The 20289-nt window shown below is 34.7% G+C and overlaps 2 protein-coding genes across 3 annotated transcripts in view; one reads left to right on the forward strand and one right to left on the reverse strand.

Moving 5' to 3' along the window:
- LOC107653340 (zinc transporter ZIP8-like) overlaps positions 1-9319 on the forward strand; it is a 15838-nt gene extending 6519 nt beyond the window's left edge. The window contains exons 2-8 of one of the 2 annotated variants that reach the window (XM_016440035.1): positions 1888-2047; positions 3743-3912; positions 4482-4604; positions 5671-5793; positions 7271-7460; positions 7622-7806; positions 8891-9319. In XM_016440035.1, the coding sequence (XP_016295521.1) occupies positions 1888-2047; positions 3743-3912; positions 4482-4604; positions 5671-5793; positions 7271-7460; positions 7622-7806; positions 8891-8965 (1026 nt within the window). In that variant the 3' untranslated portion in view covers positions 8966-9319. Of the gene's footprint in view, positions 1-1887; positions 2048-3742; positions 3913-4481; positions 4605-5670; positions 5794-7270; positions 7461-7621; positions 7807-8815 lie in introns of both variants that reach the window. The other variant, XM_016440034.1, reaches the window with a different exon arrangement.
- A 605-nt stretch (positions 9320-9924) lies between these two features.
- The window catches only part of LOC107653341 (diacylglycerol kinase theta-like), a 40038-nt gene continuing 29673 nt past the window's right edge, over positions 9925-20289 (reverse strand). Inside the window, 9 exon segments of the mRNA XM_016440036.1 lie at positions 9925-12752; positions 13054-13206; positions 13851-13962; positions 14044-14190; positions 14285-14385; positions 16358-16536; positions 16644-16792; positions 16897-17048; positions 17673-17788. Of these exon segments, the coding sequence (XP_016295522.1) occupies positions 12651-12752; positions 13054-13206; positions 13851-13962; positions 14044-14190; positions 14285-14385; positions 16358-16536; positions 16644-16792; positions 16897-17048; positions 17673-17788 (1211 nt within the window). The 3' untranslated portion in view covers positions 9925-12650.

Below are 20289 nucleotides of genomic sequence, written 5' to 3' on the forward strand. Positions count from 1 at the left end.
AAATAACTTTTTTCTTATAAAAATGTGTGTCCGTAAATCTTGCGTCAACTCTGTTACCGTACCATACTTTGCCTTTAAATTAGTGGAATTTTCTCCCACAACTATGTAAGATACAGGAAATTATGTCACTTTCCCTCACTGTTAAGATCTGAAGCACTGAAAAGTCTATGTGCTCTCTCTAAGAGAATATTTTAATCTAAAAAGTTCTTACACCAAGAGTTATTTTATAAAGTGTCAAATCTGTTACCACAATATCAAAAGGAAAACAGATTTTTTCATTGATCACACTTTGTGTTATTTAAACGTCTTTTAATCATGATTTCATTAGTGCCATGTGCTCTTAGCATTTATGCTAGCAAGTGGAGTTTTTGGCAAAAAATAAAGAAAATTGTCAATTCTGTTACTGTCAAACTCTGTTACCAAGGTAGAGTAACAATGCTGACAATGTGGTAACAGAACTGACAGTCCATCGGACAATTCTGTCAATTCTGTTACTTTACAATTCTGCTACTTAAAGGTGCAATAGGTGATTGTCTTCAGAAACATTTTTTGTTATGCTGGTTGAAAGTCTCTTCACATCCCAATAGCAAGCAAGTTAAGTGGTCTAAATGTATTTATCTGTATTTCTATATTCTGTGGAAGGCCTAGGACCAAGAAATGTGCATTCAATCAAAACACTAGGTCCGAGCGTTTTAATTGGCTTTCCTACCTACCTGTCAATGTATCATCAGCGCGTTCACGCATGCTGTGCAGACAGAGCAAGAATGGCAGACAAACATCAACAACCCGATCTTCCTTCCTGGTATTGTAGTACTTTTAAAGTTTTCTCACCGGTGAATGACACATGATGTAGGCAGCCCAGCGGTTCCCAATTCCTGTCCTCGCGCATGTATTTTGCATGTCTCGCTTAGTTAACACACCCGATTCAGATAATCAGCTCGTTAGAAGAAAGCTATGTGCATGAACTGTGTTCCGATCGATATGATAACACAGTGTTCATTGCTTCCTACTCCATGAGCACGGGAAATCCATTGAAGTTTACTTCACTTCGGAACATGGGCTGGAATTGGGAACCGCTGATGTAGCCTATTGTAATGTTGTCTCTGGTATTCTGGTCTGTGAGCGTAAATGTGTTCAGGGGGCATGGCTTTGGACGGCGATGGCAGGGAGGGTGGGACGTTTGCTTTCAGTGCTATCAGGCTAAAGTTAGCATTTTCCAAGATCTCTTACTGCACCTTTAAAGGGTCAACTCTGTTTATGAACTATTTTCACAAAAAACAATAAAATTGTTGTTTAAAATCTAATAAACATTATTGATTTATTTTTGCACCCTTATAATATTTCAACATTTCTTTTTTTTAACTGGATATTGTATATAATACATTTTTAGATTTTCAGAAAAATATTTGCTCCAAGTGGACGGTTCTATGAAGACATAAGTATTTTTTTAATTTTTAAGGTATGCATAGGTGAAATATTATCTCAGTTTCAAGTGATGGAATGTAAGGACTGTTTGTCTAATGAAACAAGAAGGATTTTTCCTGTTATGATTTATTGTTATTTCTACACATTGGCTAATTTGTCCATAACAGAGTCGACAAACAATACCATAAAGACATCTGTTTTTTTTTTCATTAAAAGTTAAAAAAGGAAGTAACTTGTGTTTGGCAAGCACTGAATTATTCAAATTAAATGTTTTCAATAAGATACTGAAAAAAAATCTGTTAGTGAAAAGTTTTTTTCTTAACTTTCTGCAATGCCAAATGTATCTCCAATTATAGAATCACCCACATGCCACACATTAGAGAGCATACACAAAAACTGTATAATTGGATTAGTTTTGTCATTCTTAGTCCTGTCTCATTGACTTCTGTCTCTGTTTATCAGTGTTTGTCTGGAGCAGATATTCTGGTGCACTATGGGCTTCAGAACCTCTCTCATCTGACAGAGGAACATCTGGTCACTGTCTGCCCGGCTCTGCTCAACCAAGCTGTACTGCCACCCTGTTCAGCTGAACCTCCGCTACACAGTGACACTGATCTTCGTGGTGAGTCTTCATCTGCTGAATACTTCATATTTGAACTTTCCAAGTCTACAGTTGTCAAAGACCTTTCTTCTGATGTAAACCAGCATACATTTACATTTCATATCCTCTCAGTGTGAAGAATGGCAGAGAATGATGGGAAGTTTGCCACCTGAAATATTTTCTATATAAAGTTAATATAAAGTTGTATACTTTATATTAATTCACCATGGCAATTAAAGTCATTTTTCATCTCAACTTTATGCAAACCTCATAAGATGAAAAAAAAAAAATTATAGGCTATATAATTTAAATTAGTATGTTTTGTATTAGTGCTATTTTTGTACTGCTTTTATGCATAGCTAAATAAAAAACAACACTGTATATGTTTTACTATAATTAAAATATACTGTATTACAGTAATGAAAGTCACTGTTGAGAATAATGGCAATTACAAACAATTGTGTTTAATTGCCTTTAAAAATGTCACTTTTTTTTCTTTATGCAAAATGTAACTTTTCATTGACAATGCAAAACAATCTCAGAAGACAAAATTCTATATTATTTAAACTGGTATTTTTTTGTATAAGTGCAATTTTTGTATTGATTTTATTCTAATGTAAATAAAAACTAATATAATAAAAATATACTCTATTACAGTAATAAAAATCACAGTTGAGAAAAATGCAATTACAAATGTGTTTAATTGGCTTAAAAATAGTCACAAAACAAAAATCTTCCTTTATGCAAAACACAACTTTTGTATTAGTGCTATTTTTGTACAGATTTGATGCTAATTTAAATCAAAATTGTTAACTTATTTAAATAAAAAAACTGTATTTTTTACTATAAAAGTACAAATGTACTGTATTGAGAATAATGGCAATTATAGACAATTGTTTAATTGTCTTAAAAATTATGTTGCAAAGCAAAAATCTTTCTTTATGCAAAATACATATTCTCATTCAGACTTATTATTGTTAGCTAAACTAAAACTAAAACCATTAGTTACTTAACTAAAAATGTGTTACTTGAAATAAAATAAACATTAACTGAACTAAAATATATAAAAACTTTTTTGGCTAGTTGCCAACGCAAAATGTATCATTTTCATTTAGTTTAACAATGTACTCATTTAACTAAAATTAAAATAAAAACTATTAAAAACTATATGGACATATTTATTTAAAAAAACAAAACCTAATAATAAAAATAACAAAAACACAAAAATGACTAAAACGTTAACTAAAATTAAAATTAAAAATATAAAAACAAAACAATTCAAACTATTAATAAACTATAATAGTTTTTATAGCACTTATCTTAATGCAAAACAGTAAAATATTTTATTATAATAGAGTAAAAACGTACTGGTTTACAGTAATGAAAATGTCATAAAAGTCACAAAGCAAAAAAAAACTCTGCAAAACACAAATTTCTTTATTTAAACTTAAAAAAAAACACCACGTGAATTAATATTTTTGTACATATATTATTTTTATACTGCTTTTTTCTTATTTTTTAAAACAATGCTGTATATCAATATAATAGAGTAATAATGTACTGTAACAAAGTAATGAAAATCACCGTTGAGAATAAGGGAAATTACAGACAATTATGATTAGTTGTCTTAAAGAATAACGTCACAAAGCAAAAATCTGATTTACCTTCATGTCTAATTTTAGCTGTGTGAGCTTTCCCCTTTCTTTCTGCACACAGTATGGGGGTTTGGCTTCTTGGCTGTTACCATCATTAATCTGGCCTCACTGCTGGGTCTGACTCTCATTCCTGTAACTAAAAAGCCCTACTTCCCAAAAGTGCTCTCCTACTTCATAGGTCTGGCTGTAGGCACACTCTTCTCCAATGCTGCTCTCCAGCTTATACCTGAGGTGAAATGCTTTTCCATTTCTCCGTTTCATTTCATTGTTCAAAGTTTGCATTAGTCCTCTGAAAGCTTTCTTCAAGTCATCTATGTCAGTTTAGGACAGTCTTCTAAGAGGTTGTTGACGGTCACATTGGTGGCACAACAGGATTGTGAACCCAGCAACCTATACACTGGTTCATTCTTGCTTCATAGAAGCCCTGAAATCAACCTCCAACCGACAAGCTACCATTTCACATCTTTAATTGCTGTCTTATCAGCACCATGATGCTGATGCAGATTATTTATGCTTACAGTGATTACACAATTATAAAATGCAAAATGCTCTTTGAACTGGACTCATTAATTCAGGCTTATTTTCTAGAAAAGTGCATACGTTGCAGACATTTCTTGATCGTTGCATGACGTGATGTTCGTTTTGCAATGAATAGGCCTTACATGTTTGAAATATTTATTTTGAGTTTGCAGTTTAACTTGAACTAATAATATGTGTACACGGGGAACTATCTGGGTATCTATCTGGTTTAACTTGCTCAAAGACATATGATTACATGATTAATTCCTCTAATTGAACAGGCCTTTGGGTTTGACCCAAAAGCAGACGGTTACATTTTCCAAGCTGTTGGGATCTGTGGTGGATTCTATGCGCTGTACGTCACTGAAAAAATCCTGAGGATAGTCCTGAAAACAGAACATGAGGTGGGTTCATCTCAGTATTATGAAGACTGAACATTAAGAACTCAATTCATGTGATATCTTTATTAATTTTGTAGTCTTTAAAGGGGTCATATGATGCGATTTCAATTTTTCCTTTCTCTTTGGAGTGTTACAAGCTCTTGGTGCATAAAGAAGATCTGTAAAGTTGCAAAGACTAAAGTCTCAAATCCAAAGAGATATTCCTTATAAAAGTTAAGAGTCAACCACGCCTACCTAAAACGGCTTGTTTTAACACGCCCCCACATGTCTACGTCACGATGTGGGAAGATTTGCATAACGCCGCCCAAATGTTCATGCAAAGAAAGAAGGCGTAACTTTTATTCTCGCTGTAGTATTGTTGCCGCCGCCGTCATGTCGTGAAGACGCTGTGTGTTTCGTTGTGAAAGCGAAACTACTTTGGCCTTCCAAAAGAGGATGATATCCGCTTCGTCATGCCTGGAGCTGATCCGTGCTGGTTGCTGAGGAAATACATCAACTTCGCTCTGTGGATCGACGCTCCTTCGTCGAATCCGCCGGCCGCGCCGTTCTCAAGACCGCGGGCCGCTGCTCACTCTAGCCCGCCGTGTGTGACACTGTGTTTCGTTGCGAAAGCGAAACTCCTTTGTTTGGCCTTCCAAAAATGGACACGACTAGTTTTTTTTATTTTTTTATTTAAAACGAATCTACAATAGTAAAATGCATAATTACACGTCTCTCTGGAATACTTGATTCCAATTGGTCAGTCACAGCATTCTGCTGTCAAATAGTCTCATAAAATGATATGTCACTATGCAATCTTTTTTATATGTAATAAAATATTTGTACTCAAACCAATATAACATATTTGATATTTGATAAATACAGTAGTTGCATAATGAGCAGGATAGTGCACAGTCAACAGGTCATTATCGCTAAAACAATTCCTTCAGGGTGGTACATGTATAATTCCAATTGAACTGCAAGCAAATGGCCGTGCTTCTTAATGGTAAATGTCAGATATGTTGTGTATTAGCATGTATGTTCTTTAAAACCATATACAGTAATCATATGATTCACTTTTGAACCTCAGCACGGCCACGGACACAGTCACTTCCAGCCCTCAGAGAGCATCCAACAGAACGGCGTCATCAATATGGTGGACTCTGCCAATAGCGACAAAGCCAGCATAACCTTTGACCCTCCAGTGGAGCAGGTACAACTGGTCAGGTCTCACAAAACTACAAATAATGCCAAGAGATATGTGAATGATCTAAATATAGCCATACGTTACATAAACAGTATAAAAATAGCTAACAGTTTGGGAGATATTCCCACATGAAATGAAGTTAAAACTTAAAATGATAAATTTACTATAGTAAAACTACGTACATTTTTTTTTATTTTCAGTGTGTTTGCCCATGCAAAACTTGCTAATGGGATGACAGCGCATTGCTTTGTGGTTGCTAGTGTGTTCTAGATGGTTGCTTACTGATCCAAGTATAATATAAAAAAAGGGTAAATTAAATACACTACTGTTCACAAGTTTGGGGTCAGTAGGATTTTTTTTTTTTTTTAAGAAATTAAAACTTATATTCTGCAAGGACACATTAAATCAAAAGTGACAGTAAAGTCATTTATAATGTTACAAAATATTTCCATTTTAAATATGCTGTTTTAACTTACTTCATCAAACCTAAAAAATGTGTCACTGTTTCCACAAAAATATTATAGCAGAAATATTATACCACAACAGCAGCACAACAGTTTTCAACTTTGATAATAAGAATAAATGTTGTTGTGGTTGTTGTTTTTTGAGCAGCAAATCATAATACAGAAATAAAGACTGGAGTAATGGCTGCTGAAAATCCATGTAAAAACAATTATTTTAAATTGCAATAAAATTTCACAATATTACATTTTTACTATATTTTTGATCAAATATATACAGCCTTGGTAAGCATAAGACACTTTTTTCAAAAACATCTTACCTATCAAAAAATCTTACCAACCCCAAACTTTTGAGAGGAAGTGTAAATATAAATATAAATACAAGATATAAATAGGCCAGCCATTCCCACTTGAAATTAAGTGGAACAAACACCTCAAATTTTTTTGATATCTTTAAAGGCTGATTATCACAACAGTAATCAATTTAAGATTACTTTAAAGTGTCATTATCAAATAGAGATAAATACTAATTGTTTGTCATGACAACCAGGCTATTACACTATAACATCAGACTGTGGTCAATGGTTAAACCAGAATCTTGGGTCATGTGATAACAGTTCTCCTTCAGCAAGATCAAATACAGTTATTTGAAAGCCCCCAGTCAGCTGTTTAAGTGTCGTTAGCATGTAACACGACATGACTAGAGTGTTCAGAGTTTTAAAAAGCAGGTTTTTTGGTACAGAACTAAGAAGTTCATAGTGTACAGGTCAGTGCAACTTACAGTCCAGCCGTAGAGACACGCACAGCTGTGTTTGCTTTCATCTGTCACAGCTGCCAGCAGAAACAAGATTGTCTTCTGCTCTTTGACCTACATCACGAGCACCATGCAACAATACAAAAAGTTAGACCTCGGGGCTAAAAGTAAATAGTATTTGAAATATGAACCCAAGGGTTGAAGAGGGTACAGTGATGTTGTTATAGTACGAAATTAGGTTTTAATTTAGATGTGAACGTCATTGCAGCGGTCTTGCAGATGGCTCAGAGGAAGACAGCTGGCCAGCGTAAAGACTGTGGCTTGGATGATTTCCCTGAGCGATGCTCTACACAACTTCATTGACGGACTGGCCATCGGCGCCTCGTTCACTGTGTCTGTTCTCAGCGGCTTTAGCACTTCTATTGCTATCGTCTGTGAGGAATTCCCTCATGAGCTGGGTAAGAGAAATGCAGACTCTTTTACCCAACTGGAAATGTTGTGAGTTCTGACCTTTAACCCCTACGCCAAACTACCTCTATGACTACTGCCCTTTGAATGTTGACCTTAATGGAAAAAAGTAAACATGTGACGCACATTTGTGTTCTGTTTCCCCCTGTAGGTGACTTCATTATCCTGCTGAACGCAGGTCTGAGTATTCCACAGGCCGTCTTCTTCAACCTGCTGTCTGCTATGTCCTGCTACGTGGGACTGGTCCTGGGCATCTTGTTGGGAAGCACTTTTGCCCCCAGCGTCATCTTTGCCTTTGCTGGAGGCATGTTCCTTTACATTTCCTTGGCTGATATGGTAAGAGCAGTGTGGGTTATAAAGTACAGCACATAACGATTTATCACATTCATCAAGAAATGTATTCAGTAATGACTCATTAAATCGATCAAAAGGGAGAGTAAAGACATTCAGAATGTTAGAAAAGATTTCCATTTCAACACTGCAAAAATGATTTTCTTAGTTGTCGTTTTCCAGTACAAATAAACAAACAGTCTTAAATTACATTTACTTGAGAAACAAAATGATGAGATATTAAGTCTTGTTTTCTCAATAATGTATCAAAATAAGAAAACATATCTGCCAATGGCATGTTTTCCATTTGAATTGTGTCTTTTTCTTACTTCACTGGCAGATATATTTTTTCTTGGATTAAGCGTAAACATACATTTTTAGATATTTGTACGGGAAAACAAGACAAAAACACTTTTTTTAATTTGTATTTATTTATCTGTAGTGAAATAAATTGTTCTTTTGAATTTTCTTTTTCAAGAATCCTGAAAAAAAAGTATTCCACAAAAAATATTAAGCAGCACAACTGTTTTCAACATTCGTAATAATGTTTCTTGAGTAGCAAATCAGAACATTAGAATGATTTCTGAAGGATCATATGACACTAAAGTAATGGCTGCTTTGCCGTCACATAAAACAATTATATTTTTAAATATATAAAATAGTAAACACTTATTTTAATATTTTAGTTTTTACTGTATTTTTGATCAAATAAATGCAGCTTTGGTGAGCCTAAAAGACTTCTTTTAAAAACATTTTAAAAAAATCATACTGACCCTTAAACTTGTGAATGGAACAGTATTTCAATGCAATACTTTTTACTTATAGCATTTAGGGTTTTTCCCGCATGATTTGAGCTAAATAAGAAATTATATTACCATTTTTGTCAGAATTTATTGCTTCATTATTGCATTATTATTCATTTATTTCAGGTTAAAATTCCACTTTTAATGCCTAAATGGAACATAAATCTGTGTTAACGGAGCAAATACTGACCATCTTTCTCTCTCACACATAGCTGCCTGAAATGAACATGATTGCTAGTGAACAAGTGCAGAGCATGAAGACCGATATCATTTTTTTTGCAATCCAGAACGCAGGAATGCTGACAGGATTTGCCATGATTCTTCTCATCACATTGTATGGTGGGAACATTAGCCTGGACTGAGCCCTCGCTTCATCCTGCCCTTAAATTCTGTGCCCATTCCAGATCATTCTCTCATTTAAGCTATTTATTTGAGAAGATACTACTTCATACTATTTTTAAATCATTTATACTGTGGAAACTCAAAAATCATTAGGAGTAAAATAATTTGATGATTTGTATAAGCTGATTATTCTCAATATATATAATTCTAGCCATTTTATACCGTTGTAAATAACTGACCTACTAATCATGTTTTTGTAGAAAAGAAGGCACAGAGTGATTTATGGCTTACATTTGGTGCTGTTTGAATGATCAAGTTTGTTACTTTGTACAATAGGAACTTCTAAAATCATGAAAAATAAAAAGACAGAACAGAACTGTATTAAAAAGTCCAAATTGTATGTCTTTTTTTTCATTGGACACATCCATCTGTCATACAGCTGATGACATAGCTATACATTTAGTTATTTAATATTCATTAAACACAATGTACACTTAAAAGTATCTTTAAAACAGTACAGTCAGTGCAATATCTTTACAGATCAAAATTAAAAACATTTTCTCTCCAAAAATATACATCTATATAGATCTCAGAACATTAATTAAACCCACTTTACAAGAAGTAATCAGAAAACTTAAGTCACACCAAGGAGGTAAAATATCTTAAACAGTTTTGACTGGACAAAGTTATTGGGTGAATCTCACAAAACAAGGTCATATTTCATTCTAAAATCAAAAGAAATAAGAAATGATACTTTGCTTAAAGATGTTTTGTCATTATTTTCAAGGTATTGTTGTCAAGTATTTATACAGAATTGTAGTAATTGTTAAAAATCTAATAAAAATAGTAATGCATTACGTACAGTAAGGAGGATCTAACGACAATCACCAGTGGGAATTACATTTAAAGAAAAAACTAAACAAAAAAGTGCTTAATTGTCATGAAAAGAATGTCAAAAATTGAAAAAAATAAAATCTTAATGGTCCTAAAATTTTTATTTAATATAATTTTTTTTCTTTTGATTTTTTGGGGTGAAATGGGACGTGTTTTCATGCGATTCAACCAATCAGGAGGCACATCAGCTCTATAAGACCTAGAACAGCACGGTTCTACTTCATAGTCACTGAACCAGCAGAACAAACAGAATGGCATTAGAGTTAAACGCACACATACGGCAATTCCGCAGAAGTTCTAGAAGCACTTATATGAGGCACTAAACGCAGAGCTCGGGCCAAACCACACCACACCACAGAGCAGCACGTTACCCCAAGGGGTTGTCATGGCAACAGGCACGACTAATGCAGAAAAATCACCACTGTACACATCGCTGGCAAAAGAACGACACAAGAGAGGGCGAATCGGCGAGAGAAGGCTGCAACTTCATCTTGGATTTTAACTTAAAAAAGCCACTGAGACCTAAACTATTAGTCTTACCATATATAACACAGGACTGCACCGTATTAGCTGAATGCTAATACTTGTTTCATACTAATTGTGGGGTGCTGCTGCTAATTCCAAAAATTCAGTGTTTGTTTTGCTATAGCATATCACACTTTCTAACAAAATGTTTGCATTTTTGCGGCATTTTTGCTTTCAACAAACATTTATAAGGAGAAGTCTTTTATTATCCCTTAATACCCCCAGCAGAAAAACTTCCACAAAGACATGGTTCCTATCTTCATTCGAGTCAGGTTAAACTATTGTTAAATTGTCAGCTATTGTCAGAACATTTTATTTTGTGAAAAACTACATAATGGAAAGTTTGTGATATTTTTTAACTCAGATTTGAGCAAATTAGCTAATATTAAGTCTTTTTTGCAAATCAGCTGATTTTTTTTCTTATTCAAGATGCAGTGCTGTGTAATCTTGGTCAGATTTTCATATTCATCATCACAGACCATAAGGTAGCGCCATAATTAATTTCTGCCAGGGATGAAAACGAGGCTGTGAGTGACACAAGTACAGTGTCTTCAATGGATTTTAACAACATGCCGACTGTTTAGCTGATGAAACTTCTTTCAGAAAAAACGAATACTCCGTAAAACAGTTTTGAAAGTTGTGAGTTGTGAAAAATGACATGATATAGTATCTTTATAAAGTGCATGCCATGGTAAAGACTGCAAGTCTCTCCCTCACAGCTTCATTTTTATCTGTTAAATTCAATATGGCATATAACCTGACCTATCTGACCTATTCCGAATATTCCCAGACACAACCCATGAAGTGCAGGATGAAAAGCAAGTGCTTTGGGAGAACTTGGCAGAACTTGATTCTCGAAGTGATGTGTGCCGGTGAGACGAGGTAGATGAAGTCAGACAGTCGTCCTATAGGTGGCTGAGGCTGCGCCCTGCATCCAGCACATTTTCAGGGCAACAGCCTGCCAATAATGCAAGACTGATGGGGAGTGGAGAGTCTAACTGATCATACATACACAATCTAAAGCCAGCCTCATGAATCCAGGGCTGACCAGTCACTGTACAGAAACCACATATACATTAGCCAGTATATTACAGCACTGCGCTCGCCTCTAGTTTTAGCTTTACAATAGGATGAGTAGCTTACACGACTGTCTACTATGTCAGATAACAGTAACAAATTTATTAACTTACAAATCAATGCTTTCACCAGAACATGATAAAGCTACGTTGGCTTAAAGGTTCATATGACCAGTTACACTAACTGGCACCATGTTAAATACCACATATGCTACGTGATCTTGCATGGAATGTTTTATCAAGTATCGTACAGCATTATATTACGATTTAATACCAAAAGTGGTGCATGTGTCCACAAACATCGCACGGAATTTACAAACATTCATCCTTCGTAAAATCCACAACTCTTAAGCGTTTCACAGTATTTTTCGGTACCACACATGTTCGAAAAGCTATTAACATTTATCCGCCTTTTACAAGATGGCTGTGATGACGCCAAATTGTTTACTCACGAGTCACGTTTTGGTGAGGCGCATGATTGCGCCTACAGTCTCACAGCTGAGAAAGCTACAAAATTGATATACAAAGACAATAATCTCTCCCTGACCCACTTATACAATCAAATGTGCTCTTAATGAAGTTGTTTATACATTTATACTGCATTAATTTGGTTCAGATACTTGTAGAAAGCTACTAGGGGGCTGCTATTGCAAATAAACTTCAAGTAAGACATTAAAGGTAATAATTATAAAGATGAAAAATGACCAGGTGAGTCACAGTATGCACCATAAACCAAAAAGGCCACCATATGCGAAAGGAGAGTGATAATCTTAACTTGGTGATTTTCACAAAAGTGTATTTTTTGGCATTTGTGATGCACACAATGTGATTGAATACTGGTTGCTTATTAATATGTGCCGTAGCCGTTCAGTGATGGACTACTTTAAGACAATATTCGCTTTAAAAAGAAGATGTAGTTATCAAAATAAAACCAATAAAAATATCTACACCAGCATGAATCTAAGGCAAAAACAGGCCGAGGGCAGCTAAAGTCCTGAGTAACAGACTGCAGTGCTATTGTCAGACAGGCGTTTGAACGCTACAGACTATGAGATGATAGAGATGTCTGCGTAATACATAATAGGTCAGCTAAAGTAATTAAAGTAGCATCGATAGCAACCCAGAATGTAACAAAGAACAGAGGACAGACTAAAAGAAAAGTTGTCAAGGTGACAGTAAAGGGCTGTCAATGCAGTGTTTGTGCGTTTTGTCACTGCCCACCGTCACTGGGAGCTGGACTGTCGGAACGGCCTTCCTTCAAACTGCCTGATTGTTTCTTCTGCTTGGTCTTGGACTTTCTCAGCATGCACACCTAAAATAGAGAACGTAGCCATTTTAAATACACAGAAATTTATATTAGAACTGAAGGCTAACAGATGGTGAGAAAACAGAATTCTGGATGGGAATGACCTTTGGTTTCGTTCACAATTCTGGAACATTCTTCCACATTCTTATTAATGAGGTGGTTGCTTTCTTTGTGACCTTTCTTGAGTGTTAAATTCAGATATTCCACGTCATAATGTTGTGTTGTCTTCACACTGCTGAGCTGCTAAAAACTGAACCAACCAGGCAAATGAGGGGGTATGAATGAGTTTAGAAGGATATAAAAGCACCTTTGGTCCCGCAGCAGAGATGATGATCTGTCCAGGTGATTGTATCCAGGGTTCTCCATCCACCTGCACTGGAATGGGTTTGTTCACACTGATACGAATGTAGCTGCCCTGAGCAAGACGAATCCCAGAACGCAACCCACTCTGAACCTGACCCTGAAAAACAAAATTAACAAATTAAAGAATTAAGTAAACAGTGTGAAAACAGAATATGCAACACAAATCAAATCTACACCATGAATTAAATCAATTTTGTTTAATAAAAAATATACAGTAAACACTTTTTATAAAACAAAATGTTTTTTGTTTTTTTTGCAAATACTACCGTTCAAAACTTTGGGGTCAGTAAGGTTTTTTCAAATTAGTAATTAATAATTTACTTAACTCTTATTCAGCAAGGACACATTAAATTAATCAAAAGTGACAGTAAAGACCTTTACAATGTTACAAAAGATTTCTATTTTAAGTAATAAATGCTGTTCTTTTGAACTGAAAAAAATGCATCACAGATTCCACAAAAATATAAAGCAACACATTGATAATAAAAAGAAAATTTCTTGAGCAGCAAATCAGCATATTAGAATGATTTATGAAGGATCATGTGACACTGAAGACTGGAGTAATGATGCTGAAAATTTAGCTTTGCATCACAGAAATAAATGACATTTTAAAAATATATTCTAAATAAAATATATATAAATTGCAATAATATGTCACAATATTACTGTTTTTACGGTATTTTGAGATTCCTTGTTTTTTTTTTTTACTGTAAAAAAAAAAAGAAAAAAAAAAGCACTCACCATGTGCACAACACCAGTAACTCCCACAACCTCCAGCATCCCATCGTCTATCCTGGGCCGCTCGAACCGAGAGTCACTGTCTGAGCCCCACAGGTCAGCACCAGAACCCCAGCTAGACACACATACAGCAGCTTTAATCTTCAACAACAAACTCAGGTGTGTGGAAGCGTCTTTACTACCACTGTGTGTTTACCTGGGAATGTTGAGGAATATCAGTCCCTCTATACTGGGCAGTTCCAAGTCCTTTCTGTCCACTTGCAGGCTGATGTCTTTATGAAGGTTTCGTGTGTGACTCAACTTCTGCAGGCCCACCTTTACATACACACCTTTATTGTGGAACCTGCAAGAACAATGACAAAATCAAAATCCCTAGACACAGACCACTCTCACCTTAACTGTGAGCCACCCATTTGAGGTAAAATAACAATAGTCACCTGCTATTAAACTTGTCTGGGTCCTCCTCACGTGCATGATGAAAGTCCAGACTCATTTCAGCATCAATTCCCAGCCCAAAATAATTATTCATGTGCACAATCTAAAACACAGACAGGTAAACCCTGTTATGACTGATTCACACTTCACACTAGTACCTTGCAAAATGTGTGTATTGGAAAATTCCTAAGCAGAGCTAAAAGCATTACAAAATTAAAAATAAATAGAAAGTTTAATGAAAATTATAATTAGTTATTTTATTCTTATTATTGTATATTCTTCTTCTTCTTATTATTATTATATATTTTTTAGCTTTAGTTTAGAGCTTTATTAATCCCCTTGGGGCAATTAATTCAGACTTTCGTGGTGCTTCACATATACAACACTTAACACACGCATACAAATACTCAAAAAACACCAAATACATTTATAAAATTTATTAATTAAATAAATCATCTAAATCAACTACATTTATTACATTTTTTGCTTCAGGCACAAAAGTAAATTTGTACCGATTTGTGGAATATCTAATTGACCTTAAATGTCGCCCAAGAGGCATCCACTTAAAATAATCATTCAAAGGGTGTGTGCAGTCTCCTATAATTTTATGTGCCATCCTCATCACTTGCTGTTCATAATAAAATGTAAGACTTCCCAAGGAAACACCTAAAATCTTTGAGCACATATTAACAATACCTTGCAAACGATTTTTGTTCTTTGTAGACAATAAGGAAAACCAACAAATAAAGGAAAAGGACAGGATACTTTCAACAAATGAATTATAAAAAGTCCTGAGAATGACTCTCTGTACATTAAAAGAATTCAGCTTCCTCAGCACAAACAATCTTTGATGTGACTTTTTAATGATTGCATCTGTGTTTTGATCAAACTTCAGCCTATTATCAATAATCGTTCCTAAATACTTGAATTCCTCCACTACATGAACCTGTGTGTCATTAATGACCACCCTTTGAGGTGCAAGTGTTTTCCTACTAAAATTGATGATCATCTCTTTCGTTTTTGACACATTCAAATCTAATTTCATCCTATTACACCATAAAATAAAATCATCCAAAACCGGACCATATTCCTGATCTGGATATGACAGCAAAGACAAAAGCACAGTATCGTCTGCATATTTGACCAAATAACTATTATTGTACAAACTCTGACAATCGTTTGTATACAATATGAATAGAACAGGAGAAAGTACACAGCCTTGTGGTGAACCTATAGAAATATTTAATGTGTCCGATAAGACCCCATTAACTCTAACCCTTTGTTTCCTATCTGTTAAAAAATTAATAATCCATAAAACTAAACCATGATTAAAATTAAACTGACTAATAAGTTTTTGCCCTAAAATAATAGGTTGCAAAAAATTCAATGCAGACGAAAAGTCCACAAACAAAAGCCACGCAAAGGCTCCACTATTTTCCAGATGTCGACTGAGAGCATTCAAAAAAAACAGTTTTGCGTCCTCTACGCTAATATTGATTATAGACAATTAATACATAATATATATTATAATAAGTGCATTAATTATATAAATGATTAAAAATAATTAAAATGTTAAACTAAATAATATATATTTTATTTTAATAAAAAAACAATATTGCATTACAAAATACAAAATAGAAAGTTGAATGAAAATTATAATTAGTTATTTTATTCTTATTATTGTATATTATTCTTATTATATATTGATTATAGATAATTAATACATAATATATATTATAATAAGTGCATGAATTATATAAATGATTAAAAAGAATTAAAACGTTAAATTAAATAATATATATTTTATTTTAATAAAAAAACAATATTGCATTACAAAATAAAAAATTGAAAGTTTAATGAAAATTATAATTAGTTATTTTATTCTTATTCTTATTATATATTGATTATAGATAATTAATACATAATATATATTATAAGTGCATGAATTATATAAATTATTACAAATAATTAAAATGTTAAATTAAATCATATGCATTTTATTTTAATAAAGAAAAATAAAAAACAATACTATTGAAGAAATCATATTTATTGTAATTTGGGGACTCGTGATGTACCTTGGGTGGCTCTAGGAAGCCATTCACTTTGCCATCCTCTGTCATATCCTGTGCATCCAGAAGAATTGTCCAGCGGTCCATTTGCACTTCCTCTGCCTCGTCCACAGACAGCAGGGTGTTGTAGGGGTCCTCGCCGCTGTAGCCCGCCCCCCATCGCAACACCTGAGCCAGATCGTTCCCTGCCAAACACAGAGCATAACTGAACACAAACGACAATGGATGCTAACAGTTAGTAAAACATATAGCAAACTAGAATTAAATTAGGAATATTCCCTCCATCATTTACCGGTGCCCAGTGGTATAATGCTGATTGCTGGCTCAGGACAGGTGATTTTGTGCCGGATGGACTCCAGAACCCCCAGCACCCATCCTACTGTGCCGTCTCCTCCACACACCAAGATACGAAAGTGAGGGACGTCCCTGAACGTGTGCAACCTGTACAATCCAAAAGCTCATATATGTGAGAAGGGAAATGACAGTATTCATCCATTTGTCAGTCACAACGTCTATACATCATTCATAAGGAGTGTTGGTCTAACCCAGGAAGTGGTCCTCCGCTGGTCAGCTCAAACACTTGGTGAGGGTTTAGAAGTTTCCGGAAACTGTATAAGATCTCTCTACCCTTTAATCCACCACTTTTAGGGTTGACAAAGACTAGCAGGGGGCAACTTCCTTTGGCCAGCTTGCTTTGCTGTGGGGAGAGAAAATAACAGTTACATTTGTATGTGAAATGACTGTTGAATTGTACTGTAGTTTCACTATTGGCCACTAGCGAGCAGATGCATATAAAGATTGGGCCAGCATTATGAGCTCTATTGTTGCAATGAATAGCATGTGACCTACTGATCACATTTAAGTTCATACTTAATACAGGTGATTATTTTGAATCAGCTGTTGGTCCCACTGCCTTTATATTTGCCTTCTCTTACAAAACATTTGCATTATCTCACAAAACTATTGTGTTCCTCCAAGAAACTTTCTCGCAAAACATTTGTGAGTGAATGCAAAGTTTCTTGAGGGAACGCAAATGATTCGAGAGTAAACTCAAAAGTTTTTGTGAAATTTTTCCCATTTCATTTTTTTAATGTCCCTTTTAAGGGCTCTTCGGTCCAAGCAACACTGAACCCCACTGACTTTCATTGTTTGGAGATTTTTCAAAAAAGAAAGAAAGTTTTAAAGATTTGGAATGACATGAAAGTGAGTAAATAACATCATTTTTACTTTTTATTTGTTTAAAAAAAGCATGTAAAATAAGTGACAACCACGGAGTGTCACTATCGGATGTGCAGTATGGCTTTGCAAAAAGATGGTGTACCATGATCTCAGGTATGACAAGTGAGTAGAGCTGTTTGCCGCTGATGCTTGTGTCTTTGGCCAGCATGTAAATCCTCTCCGCCTCTGAGAAACAGCTGATCTGCAGGACCACTGCACCTGAAAACAGCACAGCAGCTCAATTCTTCAAACACACTCACTAACACCTGCTCACAACCTAGTACACAATTATTTTTAGCTCTGAGCACAATTATTTTTACCACCTATCATAACATGATGGAATAAGACAAAGAGACAAAAATCCCAATGCAAGCCTCTATATATCACTACTGTTCAAAAGTTGGGGTTCAGTAAGATTTATTTATTTTATTTTTATGAAAGAAATTAATACTTTTATTCAGCAAAGATACATTAAATTTCCCAAAAGTAAAAAATAAAGACATATTATAATGTTCTTTTGAGCTTCCTATTAAAATAAGAACAAAAACCTATGCAGCACAACAGTTTTCAACATTGATAATGATAATAATAATGTTTCTAACATTTCTTTTGTTCATTTGTTTCTTAACTGAATCAGCATATTAGAATGATTTCTCAAGGATCATCTGACATTAACTGGACAAATGACTGCTAAAAATTCAGCTTTGCCATCAGAGGAATACATTTTAAAATACATTACAAAAATGCATTATAGACAAAAGTTAGTTTAAATTGTAAAAAAATATTTCATAATATTACTGTTTAATGTATTTTAAAATAAATGCAGCCTTGTTGATCATAAGAGACTTCTTTTTAAAAGCATAAAATAATCTTGACTGCTTTTCAACTTTTGAAAACAATTTATAATAGGTTTCTAATTCAATTAGTATAATAATTAGTATTATATACAAGTATAATTATATATTTAATAATAAAGATTAAAATTTGATATTTATAATATGATAGATGGATGGATAGATAGACAGATATATATATACATATATATATATACATACACACACACACAGTGCCCTCCATAAGTATTGGAACAGTAATAACAAAATTGCTTTGTCTGCTGTGGAGTCATGACATCTGCATATATGATTAAAAGATGTATATGAGACAAAACTACAGAATGTCACATTTTATTATTAGCCATTTCAACATATTCATGTTTTGCCAAATAAAAAGGACAGCACTTTTAGAGTTTCATTCCCTAATCTGATGTGAGCATAAGTATTGGGACAGTTGACTCACAGGTCTTTCTAAGTGATCAGCTGTGTCCTGTTGCATTAATTGTTCAGATATTAAATGCAGGGAATGTGTTGTATCAGTTATAGCCATTGCTATAACTGCACACACAAACCAGGATGAAGACGAGGGAGCTGACTTTGAGAGACAAGCAAGCTATTTGGATGCTAAAAGAAAAGGAGGAACTCAATTAGAGCTATATCAAAAACAACGGGCATGGAGAAATTAACCCTTTGGCATGTCCTGAAAAAGAAAGAAACCACCGGTGACTACAGCAACCAACAACAACCTGGTCGGCTGAGAAAAACAACAGCCGTTGATGACAGACAAATCATAAAAGCTGTGAAAAAATGAAGTGTCTGTAAAATCACCAACAACCTCCAGAAAGCTGGGGTGATGATCTCACAATCTACTGTTCACAGGAGACTTTGACACAGAATTACAGAGGCTACACAGCAAGATGCAAACCTCATCAAGACGAGTTTTATGGACAGATGAGACAAAGATTATCTATTATCTAAGTGATGGGAAAGCAAAAGTGTGGAGAAAAAAAGGAACTGCAAATGATACTAAGCATACAACCTCATCTGTAAAGCATGGTGGAGGTGGTGGCATGGGCATGAATGGCTGCCTCTGGAACAGGCTCTCTCAACTTTTTTAATTACTTAACGACTGATGGTGATAGCAGAATGAATGCAGAAGTGTACAAAAACATCTTGGCTACCAATGTTCAAGAAAATGCCACAAGACCCATCAGAAAGTGCTTCATATTGCAATAGGACAATGAACCAAAACACCCTGCTAGCTCAGTCAAGGAGTTTATCAGGGGAAAGAAATGGAAGGTCTTAGATTGCTCAAGTCAGTCTCCAGATTTAAATCCAATTGAACATGAATTTCACCAACTAAAGAGGAGACTAAAGGCAGAAACTCCCCAAAACAAGCAACAGTTGAAAATGGCTATATTAAAGGCTGAGAAAAGCATTTCAATGGATGAAACCATGAGTCTGGTGATGTCTAAGGGTGGCAGACTCACTGCTGTGATTGCATGCAAGGGATTTGCTACTAAATATAAGCTTTTAAACTTTTACGTTTGCTTTAAGTTCAATTGTCCCAATACTTGCTCACATCAGATTAGGGAATGAAACACTAAAAGTGCCGCCCTTTTTATTTGGTAAAACATGAATGTGTTGAAACAGCTAATAGTAAAATGTGACATTCTGTAGTTTTGTCTCATATTAATCTTTTAATCATATATGCAGATGTCTTGACTCCACAGCAGACAAAACAATTTTGTTATTACTGTTCCAATACTTATGGAGTATTCCCCTATATGTATATATAGGGGAAGTTAGGGGAAGTTATGGCCTAATGGTTAGAGAGTCGGACTCGTAACCCAAAGGTTGCGAGTTCGAGTCTCAGGTCCAGCAGGA

Source organism: Sinocyclocheilus anshuiensis, unplaced genomic scaffold, assembly GCF_001515605.1.
Source record: "Sinocyclocheilus anshuiensis isolate Anshui unplaced genomic scaffold, SAMN03320099.WGS_v1.1 scaffold103, whole genome shotgun sequence".
In the NCBI taxonomy this organism is placed as follows: domain Eukaryota; kingdom Metazoa; phylum Chordata; class Actinopteri; order Cypriniformes; family Cyprinidae; genus Sinocyclocheilus; species Sinocyclocheilus anshuiensis.